This window comes from Malania oleifera, chromosome 11 (assembly GCF_029873635.1).
Source record: "Malania oleifera isolate guangnan ecotype guangnan chromosome 11, ASM2987363v1, whole genome shotgun sequence".
NCBI lineage: Eukaryota > Viridiplantae > Streptophyta > Magnoliopsida > Santalales > Ximeniaceae > Malania > Malania oleifera.
This window is the reverse complement of record NC_080427.1, coordinates 77,739,134-77,762,151: the sequence shown is the minus strand read 5'-3', so window position 1 is coordinate 77,762,151 and position 23,018 is coordinate 77,739,134. Positions and strand designations below refer to the sequence as shown.

The following is a 23,018-nucleotide window of genomic DNA, read 5'->3' as shown; positions in this document are numbered from 1 at the left end:
GCTATCATCAGGTAAAAGTTAAAGCAGAAGATATTTCGAAGACCGCATTTCGTACCAGGAATGGGCATTAAAAGTTTTTAGTGATGCCATTTTGGTTGACTAATGCACCAGCAGTATTCATGGATTTGATGAATCGAGTGTTCCACCAATATTTGGACCAGTTTGTGGTTGTGTTTATTGATGATATACTGGTCTATTAGATAAGTTTTGAGGAGCACGAGCATCATTTGAGACTGGTGTTGCAGGTATTAAGGGAAAGGAAATTATATGCAAAATTCAAGAAATGTGAGTTCTAGTTAAGGCAGGTTACTTTTCTTGGCCATGTGATCTCAGAAGCAGGTATATCAGTTGATCCAAATAAAATAGACGTAGTGGTGAGTTAGGAAAGGCCGGGAAATGTTTAGGAAGTCAGGAGTTTTTTGGGATTAGCAGGTTATTATCGGCATTTTGTGGATGGTTTCTTCAGGCTATCAGGTCCATTAACACGACTTACGAGAAAAAATATAAAATTTGTATGGACAGATGACTGTGAGCAGAGTTTTCAAGAGTTAAAGCAGCGGTTAGTTTCAGCTCCAGTACTGGCTATTCCTTCGAGGGAGGATGGGTTCGTAATATACAGTGATGCCTCTTTGAAGGGTCTTGGATGCGTGTTGATGCAGTACGGCAGGGTCATTGCATACACATCCAAATAGCTTAAAGAATATAAGAAGAATTATCCTGTCCATGATTTAGAGCTTGCTGCAGTGGTGTATGCTCTTAAGATCTGGAGACATTATTTATATGGTGGAAAGTGCGAGATTTTCATGGATCACAAGAGCTTGAAATACTTCTTCACCCAGAAAGAGCTAAATATGAGACAAAGAAGATGGCTAGAACTCATTAAAGACTATGATTGTATAATTAGTTATCATCTAGGAAAAGCAAATGTGGTGGCAGATACTCTGAGTAGGAAGTCAGGGGAATCAGCACTGGCAGCCATGGAGATTCCACATTCAATTTTAATGGATTTGGAGAAGCTCAGTTTAGAGTTAATAGAGGAAATTCCTCAGGTTGTTATTGGCAGTCTAGTGGTTCAGCCTACACTATACAAGAGGATTAAAGCAGCTCAGGGCGATGATGCAGAGTTGGCAGAGGTGATGGCTAGAATGCGAGATGGTCAAGAGAGGAGTTCAGCATATCAGATGACGGAGCTCTGCAATTCCGTACCAGGCTATGAGTTCCTGCAGATACTGAGATCAGGAGATCTATACTGGAGGAGGCTCACAGATCTCTATACACGGTCCATATCGGTAGTACTAAAATGTATAGGGACCTGAGAGAGTATTTCTGGTGGAGTAGAATGAAAAGGGAGATAGCCAAATTTGTTAAGCAATGTTTGACATGTCAGCAGGTTAAAGCTGAGCACCAGAGACCGGCAGGACAGTTGCAGCCACTGTTCATTCCAGAATGAAAATGGGACCACGCTTCGATGGACTTCGTTACGAGGTTACCACCAGTACGACAGGGATTGAATGTGATTTGGGTGGTTGTTGATCGTCTGACGAAAATCGCTCATTTCATCCCTATTAAAATTGATTATTCCATGGACAGACTGGCAGAAATATATGTTCAGGAGATAGTTCATGTTCATAGAGTACCAGTATCCATAGTCTTGGACCGAGATCCTCGATTTACTTCACGATTTTGGAAAAGTTTTCAGGAGGCTATGGGTACGCAGTTAGCTTTTAGCACTACTTTTCATCCCCAAACAGATGGTCAGACTGAGAGGAAAATTCAGACACTAGAGGATATGCTTCGTGTTTGTGTGCTTGATTTTGGAGGCAGTTGGATTCAGTTTATGCCGTTAGTTGAATTTTCTTATAATAACAGCTACCAAGCCAGAATCGGCATGGCTCCATACGAGACATTGTATGGTAGGAGATGTCGTTCTCCTCTCTTTTGGGATGAGGTAGGCGAAAGGCGAGTTTTGGGTCCAAATATAGTACAGCAAGCTTGTGACACAGTCCGATTAATTAGAGAAAAAATCAGTACAGCACAAAGTCAGCAGAAAAGCTATGCAGATACTCGCCGTCGAGAGTTAGAATTTGATGTGGGAGATTGATTATTTTTTAAGATAGCTCCTCTGAAAAGAGTTATGAGGTTCGAAAAGAAGGGCAAGTTGAGCCCTAGGTATACTGGCCCTTTTGAGATACTTGAGAGAATAGGATCAGTTGCCTCCAAGCTAGCTTTACCGCCAGCGTTGGCTCGAATTCATGACGTGTTCCATATTGCCATGTTAAGAAAATAAGTCCCAGATCTATCTCACATCGTTAGCTATGCAAAGATAGAATTGAAAGATTCATTAGTTTATGAAGAAACACCAGTACAAATTTTAGACAGAAAGACACAAGTACTGCGCACCAAAGAAATTCAATTAGTAAAAGTTTTGTGGAAGAATCACACTATAAAGGAAGCTTCTTAGCAGCTTGAGGAGCAGATCAGACAAAGATACCCGCAGTTATTCCAAGAGGTATAGAGGTACTCAGGTAAAGTGTTGACCTTATAGGTCATATCCTTGTTTTAATTATGACAAATACTCATGTATTTAATGTCTGCTGAGTTGATGTGCAGGTTTATCTTGGCGGTATCATATGATGGCACTTGGAGACCCTTGGAGGAAAATGAAGACCTTGAAGACCCTAGTTATAATTTAATTGTTGTATTTCTTTGATGTAAAGGGTCTGTAATAGTAATTAGGGGTTTGGTTTGTAATAAGCTCACACACACATCACCTGCTTGATTTATTACGTAAGCTCAAACAAACCGTAAACTGAATGTGACCTTAGAAAGACCTTAGGGTTTTACCTTCGGTCGACCGACCCCGGACTTTTTCGGTGTCTTAATTTTGGACCCTAAATGACCCTAGGACACATACACCTGCACCTATGTTTGATAGGCACTTGAATAGGGTTTATATGTTACAAGAAGGGACCAAAATGCACACTTGGTGCACTTTCGGTCGACCGGCCAACACAGTTCACTTTGGCCTAGTCGACCGAACCAGCCCTGGGTCAACATTTTGACCAAGGCCCGGTCGACCAAACTTCACAGTTCATTTCTTGCCGGTCGACCGAACCCTGACCGGGTCAACATTTTGACTTCCTGGTCGACCAAGAGATTTTATACTCCAACCACCTGGTCGACTGAGGGTCCTCGGGAGAAATCCCATTAGTATGGTCGACCGAACCAGCTAGTTCAAATTGGCCCGGTCGACCAAACCTCGAACATATGAAAAATTGCCTCATCTGGTCGACCGACAAGTTAGTTCATTTCAATCCTAGTCGACCGAACCATGAAAAAGGCTTCAAAATTAACAATACGGTCGACCGACCATTTAGTTGAAAACTCCCCTGGTCGACCGAACCATTTGAGACTTGGTCGACCGGACCTCTCGGGTTGCCCTGATTTTTTTACCATGGTTAATAATTTTAAATTGGGTTAAAATATTTGAAAGGTCATTAAACTTTCCTAATTATTCCCAATAGGTCCCCAACGGTTATATTTCTAGGGTTGTCTATAAATACCCCCTCATTTGGGATAATTAGCATGGGATTAAAAATATTGATTAAGAGAAATTCTCTGAAAATCCCAAATCCTATAATACTCATATCCAATCCCCATTCACTCATGCTTACCTTCTTCGATCTCTTAAATCCTCTGTAAGTCGATTGAGTGTTTATATTTAATAGGTTTGCTCTCTCATTCATATTTGATTGATTTATTTTCATTGAGAAGTAAACCTAAGTATTCTTAGGAGACTTTGTTAATAAGTCTATCCTAAGAAGACTTTGATAGATCTTCTAAGATTTGCACCTTCCTTGCAACATCTTAAAAAGATTGTATTTGTTTTTGGTTGCAAAACATTTTCAAAATACTTTCAAATATCTAGTGTGCTTTGTCTTGATAAATCTTTAAAGAGATATTTGTTTGTGTGAGAAAAATCTTTGTTGCAATATTCATTGATTTATATCTTTAGTTGAATACAAAGATTAAACTCCTTTTTGCAAACCAAACTTATACATTGCTAGAGCTTCACACACACACACACACACATATATATATTGTTTGGTTGATATCTTTGTTTGAGCACTTAGATTGAATACATCATGTGATACAAAGATTGTAGTGTTCACACTCTCACGCACTGATTACAACGATGGTAAATCTATTTGAGAGTAGACATCTTAAACCACACTGAGCTTACATATTATATCATATTGTGGTGTATGTGATATTGCGCGTATCTGGGTACACATCTGCTTTACTTGAAAGCTTATTCATTGTACCATTTGATTGTATTTTAAATACTGTTGTATTTTCAGGCACGGGCCTGAAGAGGGAGACTAGCCTTGGAATAGTCCCGGATTGGCTTTGACCCGGTTAGGAAAGCTAGGTGCGTCGTCCTGTTAAGGCGTGTAGGTTGAGGTCAACCCCGCTAATTGACCTGGTTAAGGTTGAGGTCAGCCCTGTGTTAATTTGACCTGGTTGTAAACGGTGCCGCTCCACCCTTAAGTGAGCTATTAGTGGAATCTTCTAACTTGCGAGCTTGAGGCGGGGACGTAGGCACAGTTGGCCGAACCTCGATAACATATCGTGTGTTTATTTACATTTCTGCACTTTACATTTACCGCACGCGTATGTTATTATGTGAATGATGCGCTTAATTTAAATTTCCACGTATCTTTTATATCCGCGCATTTGGAATTATATAGACCAACCCTAGGTTGTTTTATACGAGTATTTTATTTAACCTAGGTGATAAATTTGAAAATTCCAATTCACCCCCCCCCCCTCTTGGGAATACACCAATTCTAACATAAAGTATAATAGTTAGATAAGTTTCTATTGCAGGTACATGTATTGATTTTAGTTAGTAGATAGTTTTTAGTTTTATATGTGTAATTTCCCAGAACATAAATATAACTACGGTATTCCTCCGCCACAAGTGAGGGCAAGAAATAAAATAAGTAGACCTTTTTCTTTTACGGAATGATGGAGTGTATAGATGGGGATACAGATAGTAAATTTCAAGGATGAAATTTTATAAGGAGGGGAGAATGTAACAACCCGGGATTTTTACACAGGGTCTCGTCGACGAATATATGGGATTCGTCGACAAGCACATAAGGGACTTCATCAACGAAGCCACGTCTCATCGACAAGAAAATACCGAGAGAGACTTTGGGGCAACCTGAAATTTGTCAACGAGGGAGGAAGTTCATCGACGAAATTATTGAAGAGACGTGTCTCATCGACGAATCTGACCTTATAAATAGTGAAAAACTCATATTTTTATCTAATTTCAATGCTCCTCTCTCTCTCTTATACGGTCTCTCTCACTTCTCTCTTTGTTTTCGGGCCCGTTTCTCACAGGATCAAAGATCTAAGGCTACCACGATGCTCCTGGTAAAGTTCTTTGCAAGTCTACCAGAACTGATCGTTGGGAAAGTTGGTTGGAATTTCGTCCCAATCTCAGGGTAATGCATTTTATTCAGTATTTATCTTTCCCTCAGTTATGAGAAATGTTGTAGGTAAGAAAATACTGATATTTTGTTCTGGGGGATTTTGTTTTCAGGATGTCGAGTTAGGAACCATGTGGGTATAGAGCCAGAATTTTATTGGGGCTTTTCAGAGTTAAGGTAAGGGAAATATGCTATGCTACGAGTTTATAATGATATAAGAGATTTCATAGACAAATATATATACCAGTTTATTATACAGTTTTTACAGAATATGAGTTTAAATACTTGTGTGACCTGAGTAGATTTTCATGTGATGAAGAACTTATATGGCTTTTATAATATAACATACTATACTAAATACACAGATATAGACAGTATATACAATCTACGTAGTTTTTCCCAGTATATGGAGTTATACAGAATATACAGATATAGCTATATAGCCACAAAAATTATATAAAGAGATATACATGCATATACAGCTTTTATACGAATAGTTTCATGAAACAGATACGTATATATATACATGTATACAGTTTTACTCAGATCAGTATATATTACAGTTTTATACAGAACAATATATATAGCCTTTACAGCATGTCATGTTTCCTATTACCATAACATACAGAGTATACAGACAGATATACAGAGATAGCATCAAGATGCTACAGATACTATATACAGAGATTACAGTATTTACAGTACAGAAAGATAACATTACGGTAATTTTGGAAACATGATGAAAACAGCAACAGAGTATATATGCATATGTATATATATATAGTATCAAATCCCTGAGGAAAGAATACAGACAGATATAAATAAAGAATACAGAACACGGTACTGTTGCAAGATATAGATAGAGTGCAACCACATATCTCAGATAGTGTGTGGGTACCGTCAGTCATGCTCGGAGAGTATGCAGCTCCCCAGTTCACTGGGTGGAGGGCGCCGGTTTGATGAGGTAGCAGCCAGTCCTGAGCCTAAGAGTGGATGTAGTTTGGCCGGGATGAGGTAGGGTAGAGTATATTGACTTATCTGGAGGGCCGACCAGATTAAGTCCCGCCTACCGGCCGCACAACCCTGTCATGAGGGGTCAAATCATGACATACAGAGTTCCAGAAATAAAGCACAGTTATGTATACGTATACAGCTTTACAGTATATGATGAGTATAGTATGATATTAGTAGTATGAAAAGTAGAAAACACTGATGATACAATTATATTTTAAATTATGAAAAGAAAGATATGCTTTATAGGTTTATTATTGCACCACAGTTCAGTTGTTATTTAAACAGTATTCTTAACTTAGTTGTCACACACTAGTAATAGCATATTTCCACTTACTGAGCTCATTACATTACCATTTTTCAGGTGAGATAGCTGGGTGAGCATATTAGGCTCGCGGATAGAGAGTATTTTGATTACCCTTGTTCAGAGGGTAAGTTTTGTATAGGGTTTTGTATTTTTGGATAGTTGACACTGGAAAGAGAGATGTATTATATAGCTATGGCTGAAAATACTGAATTCAGGTATTGTATATACAAGTATATGTGGTTATGTGATTTATGTTTTCCGCTGCATAGGAAAGCCCATTACATGCATTAGACTAATTTATATTAAAAAAAAAAAAAGATATAAGAATTTTGAGGATGTTACAAATATGCTATGCTAGTAATTTTTGAAATGTTATCAGAAAATACGTGCATTACAGGGAAAAATTCTATAGGATATAAATTACTCTTATTATCAGGAAAATCCAAATTTCAGTAAATGGGTTTAATATTTATTTAATTCTGTAAATATCATATCTATCATGAAATTTATTTAGTTTACAGATATCATGTTTTACTGAATATATATAAATAGATAGATATTTTTACAGTTTACATTCAGATAGATATTTATAGTACTTTCAAATATACCATGATATTCAAATTACAGAACCATAACAATCAGTTGTTCATTATTCATTTATTCAGTTATTTAGATTTTACAAATTATTCAAATTATACAGTATGTTCAGATCAGTTATTACAATGTTATGGTTATTTCATATATATTAGAATCATGGTCAAACAACAAGATAATATATATAATTGTATTATACAGTATTAGACCCTGATGAATTAGATCAGTTATCAGTAGAGCATGGTATCGTAGCTATTTCAGATCAGAGTGCAACCATATATCTCAAATAGTGTGTGGATTCCGTCAACCGTGCCTATGGAGGGATTGCAGGCTCCCTAGAGGTTGGATTGAGGAGGTCGGTTTGACGAGGTAGATATCAGTAACCGTGCCCGAAGGGATTGCAGTTGGTTGGTCTGATGATTGGTAGAGTTACACTTGACTTACTCGGTAGGCCAACTAGTGTTAAGTCCAGCCTACGGGCCGCACAACCTTGTCAGGAGGGGTTAAATCATGACTTACAGTTTTTTAGGATAATTATCATAGATATTTATATGTATACAGATTTACAGAAAAACAACAGATATACTATAATATTAGAAGTATGAATAAATAGAAAGCTCAGTTATTACCATTTTATTTTAAACCATATAGGTGTGAGTTTCACTGTATTATATTTTACATGATATTCTGGTTTCAGTTATTTATCAGCATATTATTTATGTAAACTCAGTTACCACACACTGGTAATAGCATATTTCTTCTTATTGAGCATTGTCTCATCCCAATGATTTAACATTTTTTAAGTGATACAACTAGACGAGCAGACCAGTCTCACAGGTAGAGAGGTCATCTACACTACCCTGTCTGTAGTGCAAGTGTTATCAAGGGGTTGTATTTTTTTGTAGCATTCAAGAGTTTTTGGGTAGAAGATGCTAGGATGATGAGTAATTATGAACGTATATTTTGGAAAAATACTGGTTTATGGTATTGTAAATATAGATGTATGACTTTATGTTTTCCGTTACATAGGTATGTTATTCTGTGAACAGGAATTTCCTCAGTGCCCACCTAGGGCCTGAGATGTTATAGCAAACAATATCAAGGGTATAAGAGCATTTTATTTTGCAGTATATTTAAAAAAAGTGGTATGAATTTTTGGGTCATTACACACAGAGCCATGGAGGCCCCTCCTCCACCGACGGCGTGTTGAAGCAACATGGTGAAGAAGAAAGCACCACCATCCTCCTGCTGCTAACTTGAGCCACGTGGTAGATAGTTGCAAGTCCTCCAAACACATCATGTGTGCCTCCACCCCCCTTCTCGTCTTCACGCAAAGTAGGCAAGGGAAGCCCTAGGAGCTCTTTCTCTACGCAGAGCACAGTCGGCTAGCCACTACCGCCGTCGCTTTACTGTCACTACCGCGCCACTTTCTCTCTCTCTCTCCCTCTCTCTCTCTCTCTCTCTCTCTCTCTCTCTCTCTCTCTCTCTCTCTCTCACATGCATAACCATGTGTGTTTTTGTCTCTACTGCGATCTACTAAAATTGCAGGTAACCTCTTACGTGCACCATCATCTATGGCTACTAGGCATCATTGCTTGTCGTAGCACTCCTCTCCGGGCGAAGCAAACCTTTACAAATCCCTCCTTAAGGATAGAACCCCCTCTTCAGGCAATACCCCACACTTGATCCAACAGTCCAAACAATCCTTGAATCATCAACAACTACAAGAAAGATAATAGACAATCTGGTGTACAATTACACTCTCAAAAGAGCATATTAGTACAATTGAAAGTACTATATACTTCAATATAAAATATCAAAGGAAATAGAATTGAAGCTTAAGAGTAATTTCACCAAATTTCTTCTCTAGATGAGAATCAGCGATTCAAAAGTTTAGAACTCAGAGAAGGATGATTCAATACTTCAGAATTCTTCAGGAATTCAGATTTGCAAGAGTGAGCAAGAGAGATCTTTGTGATAGGAAAAGAGCTTTCAGCTTTTGAGCAGATTTTTTATTTACTTGGTATGGTTTGATTTGATAAAACATGTATTTATAGGCTCATAAAGGTATTTTCGTGTTGCCCAAGATTACTTAGAGTATTTCCTAAGTTTTTATGAAATTTGGGGCACAAGAAACTTAAGTTTGAAATTTAAAACATTTAAAAATTATAGTCATTAACAATTCTCAAATGACTAAAGCATCGGGTTTAGTCTTATGAAGTTCTTTAAAATATTGAAAATATAACTAAAAACAATATCAGTTGATTAGGGTGACATAGTTCAGTCATCTGAAGCTATACTGCCTCTTCAAGAATTCATCAGAAAATTTTTCAGTAGACTGAACTTAATTTTCAGTCGTCTAAGGAAATTATTCAGTCTTCTAAGATTAAACTTCAGTCGTCTAGGCAGTTAAAAAGTCTGATATTTCAGTTTAGTTTTCAAAAACTCTCTGCTTTCTTGCTTTGATTACTCATACAACCTTTTCCGAGGTTTTTAAAATAAAGTTTCTAAGGCCACAATAATCCCTAAAGAGTTTTAAAATATTTCCATGTGATATTTCAATATGAAGTACTTACATCATTTGTCTTAAAGCCTTAAGCATTCTAATCTTCAAGACTTTCATGGTATTTTGCTTTGAATCCCCTTTTGAATTGAGCTTGAGTCAGCTTTACATACTTTACTCATTTTGGTGTTGCTTGAGCTTCCTTTGGATTACTTTAACTATGAATGTGACTTTTTAGTCCTTAGTGATCTTGAACTTTTATTGCTATTTTTTTTCTTTTGAACTTTGTCTTTAAGCATTCCTGAAACATCTTCTCTTTAACAACACATGTTAAATCAACCTTCATTTGTTATCATCAAAAAGAGATTTGAAAGCCAAGTTAGGCCAATAGTTGTGTCTCTATTTTCCCCTATGTTAGTTTATATGTTTCTATTGTAAAAGCTGTAATAACAGAGCTAAGATATATTGATATTGAAATTCAGAAGACCTTGTCTTTGTTAAGCTTTTGAGCTTGTGTCGATCTTAGTGATTGAGTGGCGAGAGGCTACGTCCGTTCTCCTAGGAGATCATGTGGTGTGAGACCACTACTTATCCAACACTTCCTCACTATCTCGTATCTTTTCACGTCACTTATATACCAATAGTAGCAGCACCTTCACTTGTTCAACCATTATTTCAAGGATTTCTTGGTCATGATTTGGATTCGGTGATCTTTGGTAAGTTATCCAATGTTTTCCCACAATAAAATCATTCCTAATCAATCCCTAATTTGTTTAAGAATCTTTGTTTTAAATCTCCTAAGTTTGAATTGCATAAAGCCCTTAAAAATAGCTCCATATTTTAGTCTCATCGCGGGTCAAGCGACTGACCCATTTTGGTTCTCAATATTTTTCTTCCAATCTCAGTCAATCAATCAGTTGACCCCATAAGATCAGGATCAACAAGCCTGCTCATGGTGCGATTAAGTACCCGTTTGCCTTGGTGTTTGTCATTCCAAACCTCTTGGTAAGCTCGTTTCAATTCCTTATTTATGACCATTTAAAACAGTCCTAAAGGTCCCTTGTAAGTCTTGAAACCCTACTTGAATCCTTGATTAAAAACGCTGTTGATTATTTTTGAATCCTCCTAAATTTTCTACATGAACATGCTTGCTAACTAGTACCGTGCTTAGGAATACTTGACAAACATAGGGTTAATGTCTGCGAGTCATTCTCCTAAGAACCCTTTAATACTTGAGCAAACCATGAGTCGACTGAATGGAAAATTTTACATTAAAGCAGATATATGTTGACCGGGCTCAACTGGAGGGGGCGTGAATCACCTGCGCTGAGAGGGGATAGTTGCCTTGCCCCGGCGTGCCCAAATGCTTTACATTCGGTATTCAAAATCTACTGTAGTCTATGATTAACAATAGTGATATTGAAAATTATAGTTCACAATTTTTAGAAGTTATAGGGTTCGCTCCGCCTTCTACTTTTGGCTAATGAAAGAAGGAATCTGATCATCATATATAGCAGCAGCAGCAGCAGGAGCCAATACAGTAGCAGCATGGTTCAAACAAAATGCGATGGAAAAAACACCACCGCTATCGGCCCAACTATTGAAAATGTCCCTTCTCACCTACTCTCCCCTGTAATGTAAAATTGTCGATGACAAAGTTGTCATTTAATACATTTAAAATAAATAAAAAGACGCAAACCATACTAAACCCATAATCTGACTGGCATTATAATTGAATACCATTCTTTAAACAAAATTTATATATATATAAAAAAAAAAAAAACATTAAACTGAAACAGTGATTTGTTGAATACACACTTTTCACTCCCCGTCCCTGGCCCTGAAGTCAATGAGCACGCCCTGCAGCCTTCTTGTAGGTGTAACGATTTGCAATCCAGAGATACAAAAAGAAGTTCAGGACACTGAGAATGGCCAAGAGCCAATAGAAATAGTCAAGATGGCCCCTGTTCAAGTTATCAGGAATCCATCCGAGACGCCCGTGCCTTGTAGTCACTTTGCTGACAATTGTAACAAGCAGGGTGCTCAAGTAATTCCCCAAAGCAACAGTAGTCAGAGAGAGGGCCGAGCACAAGCTTCGCATCGCATCGGGGGCCTGGTCATAGAAAAACTCAAGCTGCCCGATGAAGGTGAAAACCTCCGCACAGCCAATCAGAAAATACTGCGGGACTTGCCAGAAGATTGACATAGGAAGGTACTTAAGATCATAGTAGTTATTCCTCCTCACAATGCCAAGTCGAACTACCTCCAACGTCCCTGCAGTAACCATGGACAAGAAGGAAATCACTAGGCCAATCCCCATTCGTTGGAGCTGTGTGAAACCTCGTTCATGCCCAGTGAACTTCCTTGCAAATGGCACGATAATTTGATCATATACAGGCGCCCAGAAGATTACGCTGAGGGTGTCGAAGAGGGAGAGAGATGCTGATGGAATCTCAAAGTGTGGGCCCATGTGTTGGTCCATAGTGTTGCCTTGTAGCACAAACATAGTGCTCATTTGACTGTATACAGTGGCGAAGATTATTCCAGATGCCCAAACTGGGAGCAATCGGATGATGGACTTGAGTTCCTCAACTTGCGTAACCGTGCAAAGACTCCACGGGTTTGTTGAGCCCTTGATGTGGTCATCCTGACTCTCCACGGCAGCCTTGTCAAAGAATCTGCGGCGGGATTATTCAAATTAGAAACTTAACAGATCAATAAGATACCTGCAGAACAACTGAAGACAATTTTTTTCTGAAAAAATCCCATGTTTTACACAGAAAGTCAGTTCAGAAAATGATTTGAGAGTCCGCAGCTGCTGGTTCTTTTCCACTCACTCCTACAGTCACCACCTCCTCCCAGAGGGCCACAAAAACCTCACCTTTTCCTATTTCTTTAATACCAGAAACACGAGAAATTTATTTGAAGCATATTCTTCAGTTTGTCCAAATGAAGGAAAATAGCATTCTTCATTTTTAGCAGGATCTAGCACAACACTTCTAATCTCATGTCACACACTGCAATGCCATCGTTACATAGAACCATAACAGCAGGATATTTTAAATCCATTGTCTGCAAATACTGCTTTGTACTAAACATAGTGAAGGCTTATTAAACAAGCGCAGAATTATTAATACAAGCTTGTAATCTTGTATATCTAATAAAAGGCTCAAGACCATGTAAAAATAGACATAATGAAAATATAAAGGAAAGAGCAAAAAAAAATGATATAATATAAATATATACTTATATTTATATATTGCTATGCATAATTAACTCTAGGGAAATGTCAAAGACCTAAAACTTAAAAACAAATGGAAGTTCATCATGATTTTGGCAACATGTGTACCTTAATTCATCTGAATGTTGGAGCTTACGACTTCCTATGATGTTGGATTCCTCATCAGGAGTCTCATAAAGTAGAGACTTGTCAGCAGGAATTTTTATATGAATTTTCCTCACAGACGCAACCACAACCTGGAAAATTCGTGTCAGGGGACTCCCACCAGGTTTTTGAATTCGGTACAATCGGCTACCTGAAAAGAAACTAACAACTGCAATGGCCATAGCAACAGCAGGGACTCCAAAACCCCACCCCCATCCCACATTCATCTGTATCCAGACCAATACAGAGGAAGCAATAAGGGCACCCACATTGATAGAAAGGTAAAACCAATTGAAGAATGAGCTCTTCTTTTCTCTCTCGGACTCATCAGTTTCATCAAATTGATCTGCACCAAAGGATGAGACACATGGCTTGATTCCACCAGTTCCAAGAGCAATTAGGTAAAGAGCTGTAAAGAAAACTGCAGTTTCTGCTGCCGTTGGGTGGCAAACACCATTATCACATGATGGCTTTAGTCCATTCACAGAAGCAGAAAGTGTCAAGAGTGTCATTCCCTGCAACAAAATAAAAATTCATCAACATTTTTTCAGAGCTAAGTTGTATGACACAACAACCTGGTGCAGCTTGCATATAATGACTAGGATGCTGTGTTGGCTCAAGGTATTGAATCGCTGTCAAAAGATCAATTTTGAAACTGGCTGAAATCAAACAACTCCAAAACATCTTCTTGAGAGCCAGCAGACAGCAATAATTTGCATAAGAAAGATAAAAATTATAACCATTATAAAGTAATTTGGAAGGATTAATAATATATAGCTTATCCAAAAATCAATGCCTCAATAAAATTTGGATTGAATCACTGTCAAGAGATCAATTTTGAAACTGGCTAAAATCAAGCAACTCCAAAACATCTTTTTAAGAGCCAGCAGACAGAAAAAATTTGCCTAGGAACGTAGCCATCATAAAATAATTTGGTAGGATTAGTAATATATACCTTATCAAAAAAACAGCGACTCAATCAAATTTGGATCCAATTCAACATCCAAAAGCATAATTGATTACTCCAATACTCTTTTTACATCAACATATAAAAGACGCACAGAATTTTGTTTCTTAAGCATACTTACCAAACAATAAATGACTGAGAAACTGGCAATTGTCCAGTATCTTCCCAAGTAAGCATCAGCAAGAAAAGCTCCAATCAAAGGTGTGATGTAACAGGTTCCTGACCAATTTGTGACATTGTTCGATGCAGTGACATTGCCCTGGTTGAGACGTTTCTGAAGATAGTTCACCAGATTGGTACTCATACCATAGTATGCCAACCTTTCACAACATTCATTTCCTGCAAGAAAAAAGTTTGTTTTAAAAGAAGTCAGGTTCATCGGCTACTCCAAATGTTGTTATAAGAAACTATCATGATTATTATGAAAAATTTAAAACTGAAGGCCGTACCGAGGATAAAGGGACATGCCTTCCAGTTTCCTGTTTTCTTCTTATTGGCAGGTTTATTATGGATATCCACTGTCCCATCTGTTGTATAGAGTTTATCCTCTGCCATGGTATCCTTTAAGCTGAGAAACTTACCAGGGTTCTTCTAGTTAATGTTTTCTAACTTTTCTTTCAATGACTCACCTGTAATTTCCGTAGACACAAGTCTGAAAATTAAAATCGTCAAATTAGAAGACACAAACATATATTAGCGCCAAAAAAAAAATAAGGTGAAATTCTTAAAATTTTTTTGAAAAATCGTGCTTTACATAGTTATGAAGGAGACAGAGGTGATCAGGTAAAAAGGGCAGCCGAAGCACACAGCTCCTGCATATGCAGGGTCTTGGGAAGAGGTGATCAGGTAAGATTAAAAAAAATTAAATAATTAGAGCGAAATTGAGAATAACACAATAACCACTTTATCTTCAGCTACTTGTAAGATTTCACATATGAGCATAAGAGTACTCACTACTCAAGTGCATAAATATTCATGAATATTTTGACATGGATCTCCAAATCTATTTGATTTTGTATTATTCCATACAATTTGAAAACCTTTCTAAAATTAAAATTGCATTTTTTCCACCCAGCCAGATTAATTCTTCATATATTTTTAATTACTTCATGACCAATTTCAAAATAATTCCCAGATCTCAAACGGCACTCTAATGAATATAAGATAATATCTGTTAATCAAGTTATAGCACAGCCAAACCACAAGGTACAGACCTGGATGTTTGGCTGGGTGCATATATTTGATGTTTTTTTTCTTTTTTTCTGTTGATACTTGATAACCAATAGGAGTAGGTGGATGGTGTTTTGGGCTTGCCCCTCATGTAGCCTCGACAGAGACACACTTTCAACATTCAACCAACCAAAAAAATGAAAAAGAATTGACACTTTCATCCCAAAAAAATAAAATAAAATAAAATTCAAGCGATACCTTTGAAACTTTTTAAAGACCCGTGGTGGCCTCTCCAACAAAACAAAAACAAGCATTAAGATCTCAAATCCGTGCTGCCCTGAGGAAGCCTTTTCATTTTCAAGTTTGAAACTTACTAGCAAATAGATGTAGAAGGCTAAAAGAGGAAAAGAGGATGGTATTATATAAAAGCGAGAATATTTTCTGAATTTTTGAAGAGCATCACTACCAAAAGGAATTAGAAGCAGAAGCGCGTCATAAAATATCACAATTCAAGAGGTATTGCTGACTGAAGAGTTAATAATTCAAAGTAGAAGATGGAAAAAATAATAATAAAATAGGTGCCCTTAGTTTGTCAAATCATTAGCGGCTTGGAAAGCGAAAACACTGAAAGGTTTGACTCACGGCAAGCAGACATGAACTAAAATAATAATTTCTCCTCCAACTTTAACCGCCTTAATACTACAAATCGAAATAATGGAATCATAGATGCACGCCAGAAATTCCAAGATTCCGCATTACTCAACAAAAAATGAGTACCAGGCAAAAAGACAAACAGCCAACCGATAACGAAGAATCCAGAAAATTTATTTTAATAAAAAAAACAAAAAAAAAAATGAAGATAAAACCAATAATCAGAACTAAAAACCGTGGGAATTCTACCTCCGTTCTAATCGTGAAAACCGCATTTGATTTTAGATGCGTTCTGACGATTACAGAACATGACGACAACGAGACGGCAACTTTTCGTAGAAATTATACCTAACAAATCTGAACGCTCTTCACAGCCTCGCGAAAAAAATTTAATAGTTCTACCTTGGATCCAAAAAATCATTGCAAAAACAGAAAGAGGTTTGCTCACAGAGAGAAACAAACATATATATTGCATGCTAAATGAAAATGACGAAAGAGGATGATCCTGAGACATAGAGGAAGGAATCTATACAGATTTGATCCGAGTAACGAGAAATGAGAGATACCTTCCCCAGGGGATGGGGGGGGAAACGGAGGGAGCAAAACCAGGACACCAGCAGGCCCGGTCGCCGCCCGGTCGCCGCTCTGAAACAGGAGAAGGAAGGGAGTTGTTCTAAATCTGCTGCGTAAAGCGTACGTGCGCCCGCCTGGCTTTATAGAGTATATCTTGGGTGCGGAAATGAAGTGCGCTTTTGGCTTTTTGTGAATTTGCAATGGAGTCCCTGTTTGTGACGTATCCTCACATCCGCCCCTCTACTTTCTTTTTTTATTTTTTTAAATTGCCACGTTTTACCCATCCAGTTTCCTTTTCACACTTCTTATTTATATATATATATAATCAAACGTAAAAAATTAAAGTATTTTATATTTTTCTTTTTCTTTTTTCCTCCACAATTCGCGCATTTGGACAACGAGAATTTATTGAATGGCAAGAGATCAAGAAAGAGATTCCGGAGTTAAATGAGAATTACAATGAAGCGAAGGAGAAAATGTGGGAAACTCATTCCAATTCCTAAATGAATTTAGAATTCTAATTAATAATTTTGTGTGTCCGGTGTGGCTTAGAGCCCAAATCCTCATTGGATCACCTGTTTTTTTAATTGCAGTGTCTCGAATGTAGTTTTGGAGCAACTTCGAAGTTGGTTGGGTTTTTCTAGAAGAATATCTACAATAAAAGTTCCCTCAAATGGCTTCACAAAGAAGCTAAAGGAATTCCACGACCAAGCAAGTTTGTTTTACTTGCATCATTTATCTGCTGTGGCATTTCAGAAATAACAAGAAATTTGAGGAAAATGATACTCCAGTGACCTCTATGATTAGAGTTATTCAGTTGCACGCTTTCAAAATTCTTTATGAGAAATACTTAAATTTTTCAATCTTTAAATGATGTTGGAATTAGCTTACTTTCTCAAAATGATAAATGGTTATCTTTTGTAGCATCATGTTTGCATCATGCTGTTCATTTGTCTTGAACAGAGTATGCCCAGGTTTGATGTCTTTCTTTTTCTTTTCATGCCTATGCTCACTAATTTTGTACATATCCTTTTTTAATATATGCAATTTACATTTATTGATAAAAAAATAATAATAATTTTCCCGAATCTCAATTAAAATCAAAAATCAAAAATAAAGCACAAATTTTATTTTGGCATGGGCCAAATCGGACGGCCAGGATTAACTAGTTACCAGTGCAATCAACGGGGGACATGAGGATGGGTCTGGCTGAGGTTCAACGTATCTGGACCATCAAGGAATGCGGGTCACCCGCCGCAATCGAGCCATCCTGGCTCCAGCGCAAGCGCCCTCTTTTGAAAAAGGAAACTTGGGTGTTTGGGGTATGGGTTCGCCCAATTAAACGGCGCCACATAAGCTTAGACTGTTAATTTATTTTTTGAAAATAAAAATAAAAATACTTGAATAACAAGATTCTTTGCGTAGGAAAATCCCATTTTGATTTGGTAATTCAAATAGGCCTTAAAGTCTATTACCATTTAAGGCGCGTTTGCTTGTTTAGTTGTATTGTAAAGATGAAACTTTCTTTTTTATATTATTAATGTTTGTATATAAAAAGTAGAAAAAATATTTTTTATTATTTTCTAATTTTTTTATGTAAATTTTAAAGACCTAAAAAGTCGTAATTTTTTAATAAATTAAAAGTAAAAGTAAAAATTATTTTTTAAAGTTGGATCCAAAATCATCTATTTTGAAATGCTACCGTAAATTAAATAATAGCAGAAGGAACGACTCTTAACTCCTTATATAAATACAATACTCTTTTCGTTTTTATAAAATCAATATTAAAACTGATTCTTAGATGGATCACATTTTCATTTGAGCATTGGAAAAAGTTTTTAGAGGGCAATAAGGGTCATACTGTTGAAAATCATTTTTATTTTTTATTTAATTTTTAAAAAAAAAGACAATAAAGTAAGCTATATTTTTTAAAAAAAATTTACACTATTTACATGAAACAACAATAAAAAAAAAATTGGCCTATTTGCTTGTAATTTTTTTTAAAAAAAATTATCTCTAATAATTCAAATAATGACAAAAATGTTACCTTTTTTTTTCAACTTTCTAAATTTATATCGAAAAATTGAAAAATAATTTTCTTTAGGGCAAAAGACACTCATCTTCTTTGAGGTTCTAAAAATATCAAAGACCTCCTCTGATGTTTTAAAATTTTCAAAAACATCCCCTTAAATTTGACAAAAAGACACAAATCTCTCCTAAAAAAAACTTGTCTTTTTTGGAAAATATAAATAGAGGTTTGTGACTTTTTAGTAAATCTTAGGGAAGGTCATTAAAATTCTTGAAATTTTCGAGGAGTTTCTTGAAGTCTTAGGAAAAATCATTGTCTTTTTGCTACGACTGAGGGTCAATGTCTCTTGCCCTTTAAAAAAAAAAAAACCTTTTTGACTCCTATATGGAGCATAAAACTCAAATATTTAACTTTGAATTATGTGGATTATATATTTTGCACAAATCCAATTTCAAATTCAGAAATCCATTATCTCAAGTATTACCTTACATAATTTTAAAAAAAAATTAAAAATAAGCTTTTTTTGTAATTAGTTTTTAAGTTATAAATAAAAAAATGAAGAACAATTTTGCACAATTTTTAAAGTTAAAAATCTAAATCCAAAAATTCATGATCCCAATACTATCTTACTAGCAAAGATCCCGCAGGAGGTATGATTTCAAAAAGTCATCAAATAAATGTATTAAATTATAAAATTATAGATAGTACCATTGTAAATTTTGTATGTTAAATCACAAAATTTAACCACATAATTAGATACAAACCTCAAATTTTCATAACATTTTCATTAATCCTAAATTTGGTAGAAATCTTAAGTGGGCATTTGGTTTGCCGCATCTTTCAAGATTGTCGGGAATATGATACTCTTATTTCGACGCTTTTTTGAGAATGAGAATTTGAGGTAACAGACATATTCACATTTCTAAGAATGAAAGGATTCCCATTTAATATGGCCATCTTACTCCCACCTTCCTCTTGGACAAGTTTTTTGAGAATCCATGAGAATTATACTTTTTTTACCAAATTGCCCTCATTGTTTTGACTTTGAACAACAATGCCTTTACAATATATAATTACATTCTATTATTATATTAAAAATAAATTATTAATAAAATAAGAGTGAACATTTCAAATTAATATAATATTAATTATTTTTATTATAAATATATATATATATCTAATGTTAATTAAAGATATAAATTATTTTTAAAATCCTTATTTAAAGTGTAAATATTTTAATCTGTCAAATAAAAGTAATATTATTATTGTCGTATAAAAATTTAACATAACTATTAATATTTAGACAATTTAGACACAATATGGCCTCAATCATTTCAGTTTTATCAACTATTAAGTGTTAAATATTTTAAATTTATAATTACTAAAAATATTATTTAATTAAATACATACTTTTAGTATATTTTGGGTTAAAAATATAATTATTCTTTATATATTAGTTACACATGTGTGAAGACTATAATGATGATCTTCTTAAAATATATTGTTGGCTTGTTTGTTTTAAAAACTTTTATGATCCTCGTTGCTCTACCCTCCTTGAAGGAGAAAATAATATCCATAATCAATCTTGTTTAATTTCATAAGATATTTTAATGCAAGTTTGCTTTTAACAATTATCCTTTTTTTAATTTCAAGTTTTAAAAAATTATAAACTTTTATGATTGTGGATTGCGTCAGTCAAGAATAAACTAAACTTATTGTGCTTGTTATTCTCATATGATAATTATTTTGTACTTCAAATTTTTATAAACATGACAATAGAAGCAAAGACTGAATATAAAAAATTAGAAGATTAAATCTGAACAAAAATAAAATAAATAAATAAATAAAGACAATACGATATGCCCAGATTATGCTCATATCTCTCACTTTTTATGTTGACCTAAGATAAAAATATTCAAAAATAGATACACCAACAAATCAACGTACAAAATTTTTTATGGTGGCCTTTCTCCAAGCAAACACAAAATTCCGCTAGATAAAATATGAAAAACACCCAATTAGGAAGATTCACTTTCGCAACAATTTCAAAGATGAGATTAAAAAATGAAGTTAAGAAGATAACATAACATGTCACGCCCCAAACCCAGAAATGGGACCTAGGGGTGAAAATATAATCTAACTTGTCCCTGTATTATACAAACCATCCATAGATACAGTACAAAGGATGAGGGCCCGACCCTGTGGGGTTCCGAGGCACCCTAAACACATCCAACACAATATGATATAAGCAGCGGAAAAAGGTCGTTCTATATATATATGCAGTACCATACTAACGTCTATACAAGAGCAGAACAGGCTCTATTATACAACATACAACTGGGTGCCCAACACATCCCAAAATGGCAACCCATCAACACGGTCCTAGCACTTACCCAAACGCTAACTGCAGTACACTGGCCAATATGCTCCCTACACTAGGATGCTAGTTCCGGTTACTCGAAGGGCTTGTAAAAATGTACATACAGTACGGGTGAGACACCTCTCAGTAAGGAAGAACATAGGTTATATCGGTGTGTGGCATTTTGAGTGTTATCATGATGCAACATACATGCAATTAAATGTAGTCCAGTATTAGTTTACACAGTGCATACATGCATACACACATATGATCAGCAATCCCGGTGTAGCCACACCCATCGGCCCGAAGCCGGCCCGTGACATACGGCGTTGGCCCGTGGCCAATCCGCTTAACACGGCGCCACTGGCACATGGCTAGTCCTCGACTCCCATGGCATCGTACTAACGCTAACTGGTGGATCCACACCCTTCGGCCTGATCTGCTGGAATAGGCTCATGCCCTCGGATATAGAGCCAGACCTCTACTAATTTATGGCTAACGATTTCATACTCCCTCAAATATAGAGTCGGACATTCTCAGTATCTAGAACAATTTTAGAACCACGTTCCTACTAGCATTTCAACATATCACACACACATGCATGCTCATATAACCAAATAAACCACATCCATTTGGTAATCTAAAATCATGGTTTTTCAAACATATGCAGTTTAAAACAAATCAAGGCACGGTCATCCCTATAACACAGTATAAATCAACATATACGCACGGTTTCCAACAAAACCAGGGATGCAGCCCGTCGCCCCCCTTTTCCCAAAACTAATAATCATGAAAAACTCATAGTTTTTCCTGTTAGATTTCCCCAAATGAATAGCTTAAACACACATAGGACTGTGAACCACAGTTCTACCAAGTCTGATTTCAAAAATAACTGATATAAACACAATTCCCCTTACATTTTCCCCAAATAGCAAATCCCGAACTCTAAGGCCCCTAAACAGCAAACTGAGATCCAAAACCTACAAATCACAGTACTGAATATACTTACAAGACTATTCCCTACAAAACTACCAAATCAAAATTGAAAATCAAGCCTTACCTTGATTTTACGCCAAAACCTGAAAATCTCCGAAATGGGATTTTGATCCGTAGAACTTGTAGAGAATCTTTTCACAATCCTCGTGGTAACTTCAAATTCATGATTCCAGCGACAAATAGTGAAGAAATCTAAAGAGATAGAGAGTAGGGAGAGTTCTAGAGAGAGAGAGAGAGAGAGAGAGAGAGAGAGAGAGAGAGATATTAGAGTTTTCTTAGTTAAGAAGTAAAGAAAATTCTATTTATAGCCCCTTTGACTCGGGCGTCTTCGTTGATGAGATGGTGTCCTCTTCTCGTCAATGAGACGGTGGATTCGTTGACGAATCCTAATATCACCGGTTTCCCAAAACTCCTCGGCTTCTCCTCGTCGACGAGCATCTGAACTTCGTCGACGAGAGATGCATGGCCTTCGTCGACGAATTCTGACTTCGTCGACAAAGCTTGTTAAATCCCCAATTTGCCCCACTCTTTATTTATTTAAACCCATATATCACGGTTCGGGTTTTTACAATCTCCCCTCCTTACAAAAATTTCGTCCTTGAAATTTGTCATCCCTCATTCGCAACTCATTCATACAATCGAACACATATACACAACTCTAGAAAGAAACTGGCAACTACTATAGCATAGCCCCATCATATAGATATATACACACCCTCACTTATGGCGGAGGAATACCGTAGTTACATATACAACTGTCTCAGGAGTTCACATATCCCAACCCAAAGTAGGATCACATACAAGTGCTTAAAACAACTGTGGATACTTCTAGTGTATTTCCGTTTCCAGTTCCCAAGAAGCCTCCTCGACCTCATGGTCCCGCCACAATACCTTCACTAACGGAATATATTTGGTACGAAGCTTATGAACTTTACGGTCCAAAATCTGAACAGGTATCTCCTCATATGCTAA

The 23,018-nt window shown here is 36.3% G+C and overlaps 1 protein-coding gene across 2 annotated transcripts; it reads right to left on the bottom strand.

Annotated features, from left to right (window-relative positions):
- Nucleotides 1-11,617: 11,617 nt before the first annotated feature.
- Nucleotides 11,618-16,824, bottom strand: LOC131167899 (protein NRT1/ PTR FAMILY 8.1-like). Of its 2 annotated transcripts, none has more exons than XM_058126962.1 (5): nt 16,656-16,824; nt 14,718-14,920; nt 14,390-14,607; nt 13,266-13,816; nt 11,618-12,594 (listed from the first exon to the last, which is right to left on the bottom strand). In XM_058126962.1, exons 2-5 carry the CDS (start codon nt 14,821-14,823, stop codon nt 11,763-11,765), a joined length of 1,707 nt encoding a protein of 568 aa, XP_057982945.1. In that variant the 5' UTR covers nt 14,824-14,920; nt 16,656-16,824; the 3' UTR covers nt 11,618-11,762. The 2 variants fall into 2 exon arrangements, with proteins under 2 accessions (XP_057982945.1, XP_057982946.1); XM_058126963.1 differs by having other exon boundaries at nt 14,718-14,897.
- Between the last annotated feature and the right edge of the window lie 6,194 nt (nt 16,825-23,018).